Source organism: Humulus lupulus, chromosome 6 (genome assembly GCF_963169125.1).
Source record: "Humulus lupulus chromosome 6, drHumLupu1.1, whole genome shotgun sequence".
Taxonomy (NCBI): Eukaryota; Viridiplantae; Streptophyta; class Magnoliopsida; order Rosales; family Cannabaceae; genus Humulus; species Humulus lupulus.
Window position 1 is genome coordinate 203,942,238 of NC_084798.1, and position 10,465 is coordinate 203,952,702.

Here is a 10,465-nt window from a genome sequence, read left to right on the forward strand (position 1 = left end):
TTGTTTTGTTAACTTTAATGGAATATTCTAAATATTTAATGAAATATAACTTTAAAAATAACTTAAAAATAATTATTTATTAATAGATAATCTTATTTTCTTACTAATTATATTAATATGAATTAAAATATTATAATAATATTTAATACAAAACTAGATACTTAATACTTATATTAACATAAATTTAAATATTATAAAATAATATCATTATAATACATAATCTTAATTTTTATTAAAAAAATTATCATTATGTTTAAAAATATTATCATATTATATATATATATTTAAAAAAAAACATAAATAGTGTTTTCGTTTAATATATTTATGTCATTCTTTTATATACAATTATTTATTTATTTGAAATTGATACGACAATGATACAAATTTAATAAATATAATTAATAAATTATATAAATAAAATTAAACAAATGTGCATTGTATGGTGAGCTAAATATATAATTGGTAAATTGATTACTTATATTGTTAAGTTTTAATTTAACAATTAAATTTCTAAAATTTATAATTTCTTAATTTACAGTTAAGTCCAAACATAAAACGTCATCTATCTACTGCTTCAAACCAATTTTTGTAAGTTGGTAGTAGGTGTTTTATGTATGTATATCACACAATTTTAAAAGGGTATATCATATAAAGCAAGCATCCAAGCAATTTAGGTATAGTACTACACATAGTTATCCTATGCAATTTCTACCCTTTACATCTTGCTATGGAAATTTCATCTACTAGTGTTTCATTTTCCTTCTTTATCATTTTCCTTTCCATTACCACCATTTTCCCTTCAATGGTGATTACCTCAACATCAGTTGCCAAACCAAAACCACTCACCCTAAACCTTGTACACAGCAACTTAGTCCTCTCTGAAAATGACGATATGCTATTCAAAGCTAAAAGTTACAACGATGATTTCTTGTTCAATCTTTCTCCTGTCGAGAACGGATTGATGTTTGTAAACCTCTCTATTGGCGATCCACCTCTACAACAACTTGCTGTGCTCGACACAGGCAATGCTCGCTTCTGGCTTCTTTGCTTCCCTTGCCAAGGCTGTCATGAAATTACAAGTCCAATTTTCACTACCTCTCGCTCCAAAACATACACACAATTGCCATGCAATGATCGATGCAGAAATGTTACCAATATTAAGTGCAAGTCTCCTGATTCGTGTCCATTTCAGGGAGGTTATGCCGTAGGACCAATAGCCAATGGAGTATTTGCCACTGAACAACTCACCTTAGGAACATCAGATGAAGGAATAAGGATAGTATCTGATGTGTTGTTTGGTTGTGCTAACAAAAATTTCCACGACAGAATTCGTGATTCAAGATTTAATGGGGTATTCGGGCTTGGCTATTATAGAGATTCTTTGGCGAAGAGATTAGGATCAAAGTTCTCCTACTGTGTAGGAAATGTAAATGATCCTAACTATCCTTATAGCCAACTTCTTCTTGGTGATGGAATTAAGTTCGAAGGGCATCCAATCCCTATGGTGCCCGGTGGGGTTTATCGAGATTCTCTTCAGTCTATCAGTATAGGAGGCGAAAAGCTTGCGATCAGAGCACACACCGCGGTGATTGATACAGGAACCCTAGTCACCAGGCTAGCTAATGGTTATTTTACAACGATTAAAAGAGAAATCCAAACCAGTTTAGACGAGTTAGGGTTGAGTGAAATCTCATATTATAATAATAATGTTCAACTATGTTATAGTGGTAGTATAGAAAAAGACTTAGTAGGGTTTCCAGTAGTTAGATTACAGTTTGCTAACAATGGAGCCCTGGAATTGGAACGACATAGTTTGTTCTACGTAGGTGAATGGGGGGATGACTCATTTTGCTTAGCTATGACACCAAGCATTGATAGGGATATGACTATAATTGGATTAATGGCTCAGCAACACTATAGTATGGGGTTTGACATCGACAATGAAAGATTGTATGTCCAAAAAATTGACTGTGAATATTATAGGGAGTAATAGAGATGATGAGTGCTCCCAAGGATCATGGAAATTTCATAAAAAAACTAGGGTTCTTTGTTATTACTTGCGTGATCATTCCGCATATATGTACATGTTTATGCAATAATGTGATATAATTAATTTAATCTACCACTAAATCTGAATAAATAAGAATCATATATCGTCATTATTTTGTCTCAAAAGGTTTTATTAATATTAAAAAATATTCTCTTCATTTGGTATTGATTCTTGATGCTTACAAATGAGTACATAAAAGTTTATTATATATATATTTCGATGTGCCTAAAAATGTGGAGAAAACGAGAAAACAGTACTTTACTGAATCCGAGGTTGTGTTTGATATATACAAGTGATGGTAAGGCAGCTCGGTACAAGTAGTCACAACTAGTAACCAGAAAATAACAAGCTGATACTAATTACCTAATTGAAGTTATAACAGATGTATTGGTAAACGCATGCAAATATATAATACAAATTCGATCTAGATCTACATGCAGGCGATATATGCACAAAAGTACAAATTTTCATCCTAATTTATTATTTGCTGTAAAACCGACTTTGACACAATATAATTGGACAATTCTCTTATTGAGACTTTACGCTCTTCAGTGTTCTTGACTCGTGAACAGTTTTCAGTGCAATTTTTTTATGACCGTGTATATTGTAGTTGTTTAGAGCATCCTGCAAATTTTCAGAAAATTTCAAATAATTTACAGTACCGAAAACTAGGTTCAAACATGTTGCTTTTCATGCGTATAAAAAAAATTAGTCATGCGTGCAACAATGTAGAGTCCTATAATTTACTTAGCTAGTTAAATAGTAGTAGTAGTTATAGTATGTTCATTACTATGGATTTTGGTTCAAGCCGGGACTTAGTTGAACACTCGTAGCAACACTTATATATTTTATAAGTTTAACCTATAGTTTAAGAATATTAATTATAACATAAGGCTTGATTAATATAGCCAATTATAAAGATGTTATTTATTATACTATAAGGTTTAGATATGATTAATAAGAACATGACACTTGCTGTGTGCATGTTTATTTAAGGATTTAACTATAGTTTAAATAGAAAGAAAGTTCAAAAAAGCTCTAGAATCTTCCAAGACCATTAAGAGCATGACATTTGTCACAACCTTGTTTATTTGAGGATTTAAGCATTTAATTCAAAAAAATAGAGGTTTCTAGAAGCTCTAGACCCTCCAGAACCTGCTGGAATCTCCTATTACTCAGTCAAACCTGTTTCAAATTAAGCTGATAATGTGCAATTATGTGTTTAAAATATTTATGTATGTCGATATATCGCAGCCTAGGAGCCGATATATCGCCACATGAGGAATACGAAAAGCACGTGAACTTCGCACAAACGCTTCGACGAACCTTCGGGATATAAGCCCAGGCGATATATCGACTCTAGGGCTATATTTTCAAACGTTTTTGAAACCGAGCTCAATTCAACACTTAACCTCTTGACTAGCCTCTGAACGTTTTGACCGTGTCTTAAGCCTCTATTGAACGAATATTCAAATATTTTTCAATTAATATTCATTATTTTTATTCAAGCTAAAAGAAGATCTTTTCACACCTTATGTCACGACCCGAGCCCTAGGCCGTGGCAGATTTGTAATATCCATAACTTGGGTGGTCAAAGGTCAAACTTTGACCCTCGGTGGAAAATAGTCTTTATAGATGATCCTTTAATTTATATTAAATATTACTATAATTATAAGCCGAAACAATGGGATAACTCCTATAATTATATATGAAAATATTACGGATAAAAGTAGGATCATTTATCTTAATACATAAAATAATAATATCCCCACAGTTATGTAGTCACCAAACAGTTAAATTTAATAAGTCATAAAATATCCAAAATAATACTTAGCATCCACCATTCCTCATTCCTAACTAAGACATAGCTAATTTAGATGTACAGACCGATAGGTTCCAAATTAAATACATACAATGTTCAAAAGATAGGACTGTGGCTCTAAACACCTTGGCTTCAGCAACAATTCATACTTTTCTACGTTCGCTTCACTAGGCTCCTGGAATGGGAGAGATAGGGGTGAGCTTATAAAGCCCAGTAGGAAAGCAACTAACAACATCGGACTCAAAAGTTCAATAAAAACCCCTGCATGGTTAGCTTTTTAAAACAAAACATACATCATCATGTATAAACCAAAATAGAGAGACCACAAATAATCATAAGAGCATAGCTACAAGTGCACATCACACCGTCCACTAGATCCCTAGTTCCCGTTACCCACCATAGAAAATCCGACATCCTAAACCGGGTAGCCGGACCTGATAACCACCACAAGGGGGATGCTCAGAACACTTCCTGTATACAGATACTAGGTCTTTACACCTACAGGTGAGTGGACACCTGATCTACCTATGATGACACAGAGACTAGGTCGTGAAACAACAACGTGCACCAATCATGACCACTATGGCTCTCATCAGTATAACCAAATGCAGGTAAACATTAAAAGAAACAAACATACTCCCTTTATATTTTAGAAAATTGGGCAGCATAACAGCTACATTTGAATAAACCCAAAAATCATAACCTGCATAAATAAGTGAAAAAAAATATATATTTGGCACTCGGTGCCCTCAGAACAGATCAGAAAACATGCAGGTTAAGTTTTCAATTTTTCAAACATTTTATAAATATCAAAATTGGAATATGTTGAATGCAATTTAATACGAGTAAAATAAGTCCAATAGTCTAGTTGAGTCCCTACCTCTTTAGAATTTAATCCGAGCCCAAAGCAACGCTCCTAAGCTTATCGACGATCTTAGAATGATTTAGTCTGATTTTAATATCACGCTTTTCCTATGTGCACCAAATGAGCAAACGATTATCATCATAGCATTCCTTATTCAAAATCGTGTCCAATGACATATAATATGATCATATTTAAAATTTCAAGTTCCGGAACCTCACCCAAGCGGTGCACTATAGCGGTTGGTGGCAGTACCGGAAACATCGACGAATATATGCATAGCATATATCAAAACGATCCTCTCGATGAGTACATCACAAAAGTACAGCTCCTTCGTCCAAATGACCTCCGGTGTCGCCAGAAAATGCTTCCAAAGGGGCGAAGATACCCAAAATCTCGCCGGAGAAAAGTGGCGAGTTGACCGGGATGACTTAGTGGGCGACGATCCTTTCACGATGCTGATTCCAATGGTACCACCCATTCGCCGAACGGTGGTCGGAGTTCGCCGGAAAGTCACCTCAAAGTTTCGACGGCGAAACTTCGGAGTGGCCGTACAGGCGCGTCCTTGCTCCAATGGTCACCAAACTTTGGGGTTTCCGTCATCGCCGGTCAGGGAAGCTGCAGCTCCAGCGCGTATCAGAAATGGAGCTCCGACGGTGGCTGGTCTGAAGCTTGCCGTGGCTGGTTTGGAGAGAAAACAAAGGAAGGAAAAGAAAAAGAAAAAAAAAGAGAGAAGAAGAAGAAAGAGAAAGGTTCGGGAGGGAGGGAGAAGAAAAGGAAAACAATCAAATATATGATTTAAATTTTTTTTTTCCTCCCATAATTGACTTTTCAACCTGAAAAAGTCTTGGGTTTTACACCTTAACTCTTTAAATAGGACCTAGTACCTAGCCATTTCTCTCATTCTTCAAGCTGTGTTCAGAGCCTTCAAGCTGCTAGGGTTAATATAGAGTGTTAAACACTTGGGTTGGGGTGTAAGCTTTATCATCTTAAGCTTTATAAACACTCGGGAAGTAAGATAATAGTGTTTTTTTCTATGTCGAGGTGTAGTTCGGTTCTAGTACATCCAAATGTATTCCTATTCCTAGTTCATTTATGTATGTCTCTTTAGTTTCTTTTAGTTTTCTTTACTAAAATTCTAACTCGCTGTTTTCTATTCTTGGTTAGGTATTTAAGTTCTTTGAACTTAAGGTTTCCTTTCAGTAAGTTTCATCTTGATGATTTAGTTCATTTCTTTATCATCTCTTTCTTGTAGAAATACTCACTTTCTTATTATTGGTTTTAGGAGTGTCCCAAATCTTGTCCTTGTTCTCATATCCCAGTATTGGTAAGGAAAATAAGATAGAATTTTATATGGTTATATGATATGTTATGCTATCTTAAGTTATGTTATCTTATGTTACATTATGTATAGTATGTTTATAGACCTTGGGCATATGACTTGTATAGCTAACAAGCCCCAGTAAATTATGGGCATATGACTTGCTTGGCTAGCAAGCCCCACCAATCTATTGGGCATATGACTTGTTTAGTTTACAAGCCCCAAGTAGTATAATGTTCATTGTAGTAGTATATGACACATGTTTGTAGTATATGTTTATGATATAGTTTATGAGTATGTTTTATGTTTCTAGTAGATTTTCCTTGCTGGGCATTAGACTCATTCCTTTATTTTATTGTATGCAGGAAAATAGTTATGGCGGTAGAATGATTCTTGGTAGCTTGGGGTTGTGTATTGAGGAATAATGGATTCGTTGGATTGCGTGAACGATTCGATGACGACGTTATTTTCAGTCTTTTTAATTATGTTTCTATGTATTCTCCGCACTTGGTTTTGTAAACAATTTTAATTAAGTTAATGTTATGTTTTATTTTTCAAACTATGGGATCCTATACCCCGAATTTATGAATTTCAACAATTACTTTATAGTTTTTAATAAAGTTATGAATGTTTCGTATGTATGTTTTCTTAAGAATAGTGTCTATGTATAATAGTTTTAATGGTCCAAAGTTTTAGAATTAGTTGGGTAAACTATTCAAAATTTTCTAAAAAGCGCGTCGATGCTCTAAATAGCTACAATATACATGGTTATAAAAAAAATCGTGCCAAAAAATGTTCAAAGATCGAGAACACTGAGAGCCCCACCGGTAGGGCTTAAAATGAAGTCCCTATAAGAGAAATTCCCCAATATAATTAATATTATTGTTGATAGGAAAATCTCTCATCATATTAAAAAAAAAATTATAGTCACCTAATCGAGCATTGTAATAGGGTGCCTATGGTGTCCAATAGCATCACCCTATGTTGATTAATGAAATATAATATGGAGTTTTATATATTTTATTTTAAATTAAAATATATGAGAACTCAAATCTAAAATGCACAAATAACCAAATAACATGTAAAGTAAAGTGGTGTTGCCCATTAGAATAATTGGGCTGAAGTTATAAATGTGAATATATGTTAGTTATATAGAGAGTCAACGTAGACAAAATTAGTATACTTTGGTACTTCAAGTTCTTTTTTTTTTTTTTTTTTTGAAATTTTGAAATATTAAAAAATAAATTAAATTGGTGCTTAAACTCTAATAATTATGAATTGTTTTAAAATAATCATTTCCTTTCTTTTATGAATTTGGTTGGCGAATTTTGAATTACTAAATGACACATGCGCCAATCTTTGTTGTAAACGCTAAAATGCATAAAATCATTACGTTGAACAAGGCCATGTTGTTACACCCAGATTTCGAGATATGAGATTGTCACCCCGAAAGTTGGACTCGTCAAGTGTGAGCTCGAGATATATAAATCGTATGTTCGTGGTCCAGATGTCAAAACCTCGGAGCAAGACGGCAACCTCGAGATCCTTTCTAAGCTCGAAAGAACATAGCATTGGGATACATCTGTTGTCGTGTGTCTTCAGATCGAATAGCCCGAGCTTAAAGAGTACAAGCTCGAAATGTAACAGCCTCAATGGTATTTATCTACTCCGAGTTGGTCTTGGAATAAGGCGGCTGGTTTGTAACTTATCCGTAAACCTTGACTGACATGATGATGGTTGCTGACCTCGAAGATTTGATGAGTCATCTGATGTAACGCGTTCTGTACGTTTAAAGATATTTATTGTTGTAACATCCCAACATTAAAGGGATATTAACAATTCTGTTACCCGTTTCCTGGTCTTCAGGGGACGTTTCCTTGTATATAGTAGTTACAGTATTTAATATCTTTATTTTAATTAATAAGCAGAAGTATCTTCCCGAAATATGTGGGAATGAACTCTGAGAATTCTCTATAAATAGATTGGTCATGAACATTTGTAAATGACCGATCTTTTGATATCTTGAGAGAACTCTGGAGAATTCATCTCTAAAGGATTTCCAGAAAACTCCAAGTCTAAATAAAATAAACTCGTGAACTAGGCAGATTTAACTGTTGAACCACGTAAAACTCTTGCTGTTCTACCATATTATTCATCTGCGCCATAGTTCCTATTGTTTAATTGCTCTACATTTTAAGTTGACGAAAAACGGCGTCAACAGTTTGGTGCTTTCATTGAGAGCCTTAAGCAGTACAATCCCTGATTAGCTATGGCCACAAATGATCCGAATATTCCTGAAGAAAACTATCCATGACGCCCTGGGAAATAGCTGATGACGAATCCAGAACCAGAAGAGAGAAGTGAGTCCTCCGATCTCGAGGACCTCCGGCTCCCAGGGACGACGAGGACGTGTATTATAATCCCGAGCGGTATGTCCCCATTGTGGAACTCGAAAACTGACAGTTAAGAAAGCAGTTGGCTGGGGCCAAGAAGCATAACGAGGAGCTAGCTAGATTAGATGCGAAGGCGCAGGCGGCTCAGCCCCAACCTCTGCCTGAGGTCCAAGCCCCACCTCCGCGGGACGTTCATTTTCCTCCCCGCAGGCCTCGTGGACGACCTCGCAAAAACACTGCCACAAGAAGAACAGAGCAACCTCCGCCACCGGCAGAACAGCCTGCTCCCTCGAGGCCCCGAAGAAACACCCGGGCTAAAGCTCCGGTTAACTCAACTGTTGAGTTACCAGCTGAAACTGGGAATAATCGAGCCCCTGCAGAGGCTCGGACTCAGAATCCTGGTAACACGCAGAATGTTACCGAGCTGGCACAGGCCAACTTGGGACCATCCAGACCCCGAAATGGGTGGTAGCCACCATCACCCATACGGTTCCCTCCATCGCCAATAAGATATCCCTCACCGCCGCAGAGAAACACACAACCAACTTAAGGTGATAGGGAAAGACGGGCTAGATGGAAGCAGGGGAATGGAGAAGCTACAAGAGAACGGAGAGGCGCCCAACCTACAAGAAGCCAAATGTCTTGGTCTTGCACTGTAGAGATGAGGCAGCTTGAAAGGAATCCATCTCGAAACAATCATGCAACGAGCCTTGCCAGCGACGACTCAGGGGACACTAGATTAGTCAGTATGTATGATCAAGGACGTAGAAATACTGGGAACCAAAGGTACCACCCTGACTTGTGGGAACACCTGAATCAAAATCAAGGTAGTGGTAATCCCTCGAACCCAGACCTGAGAGATCGCCTAAATGGACGCAAGGATGGCATGCGAAGGAGCGAGTCTGGAATTGTGATCAACGATAACCAATTTCAGGCGAGACCCCCTGTGGATCCAGTTCAGGAAAGAATTGATCAACTGGAAAGAGCATTTAGGCTCTTACAGAATGAGCGAGGTCGGAATCGGGACGAAGATTCGGATGAGGAGCTCGAACCATTCGCTCCCCACATTTCCAACACTCCGTTTCCTCAAGGGTTTCAGATTCCTCATGTCCCACCTTTTGAAGGGAAATCCGACCCATACAGTCATTTAAGTACATTTAACACTATAATGAGAGCAAGTAATGTGGGTTACGAGCTCAGATGCATGTTGTTTCCAGCATCGCTTACAGGACCAACGAAAAACTGGTTCGAAAAATATAAGAGGCATTCAATCACTTCTTGGGATCAGTTGTCAAAAGATTTCAAGAAGCAATTTAGAGCCATAATCGGGATAAGGCCCGAGGCATCAGCTCTGACCAATGTCCGGCAACAACCAAATGAAACGATGAAAAGCTACCTTACAAGATTCAATCTGGAAGTCGCCCGAGCTCGGAATGTAGACGACAGCGGTCATTTAATGGCCGTCTGAGCTGGGGTAATGCTGGGAAGTCCCCTCTGGGAAGATATGCAGAGGAAGCCTGTGAGGTTAATAACCGAGTTTAATAGACGAGCTCAGATGTTTGTCAATGTAGAAGAGGTGAGGTCAACACTGAATATGACCTCTCAGCCCATAACCACAATGACAAATGTAAACTCTGCCTCGACCTCGGCGGACCCATTAGCCTTGAAACCCCCTGCAGAAAACCCTTCCAAAAGAAAGATTAATGAAGGAAGTAACCCCGAGGCGGAAGGGGGAAAGGTATTTCTCCGTGTACAAGGTGTGCACCGAGCTCAACGATTCTCGGGAGAATATTTACCTGGCTAATGAAAACCAGGTCCCTTTCAGGCGTCCAGACCCCATGAGAAACCAAAAGTCCAAGAGAGACTCCAGTAAATACTGTCGATTTCACAAAGATACTGGGCACCCTACTGATGAGTGCAGGCAATTGATGGACGAGATCAAAGGTCTGATCTCAAGAGGATACATCAGGCAGTATGTCAGGAACCAGAACAATAATCAGGCTTTTACCAACCAGAG

General features: G+C 37.2%; 1 protein-coding gene and 1 long non-coding RNA gene across 2 annotated transcripts; one reads left to right on the plus strand and one right to left on the minus strand.

Annotated features, from left to right (window-relative positions):
* The first annotated feature begins 727 nt into the window (after positions 1–727).
* On the plus strand, positions 728–1,990 carry LOC133785876 (aspartyl protease UND-like). Its single transcript, XM_062225092.1, has one exon. The coding sequence runs from the start codon at positions 728–730 to the stop codon at positions 1,988–1,990; it is 1,263 nt and encodes a 420-aa protein (XP_062081076.1).
* Positions 1,991–3,843: 1,853 nt separating this feature from the next.
* Positions 3,844–5,584, minus strand: LOC133784397 (uncharacterized). Its single transcript, XR_009871323.1, has 2 exons — positions 4,956–5,584; positions 3,844–4,844 (listed from the first exon to the last, which is right to left on the minus strand). It is a non-coding gene; the product is annotated as an uncharacterized LOC133784397 (long non-coding RNA).
* Positions 5,585–10,465: the final 4,881 nt, after the last annotated feature.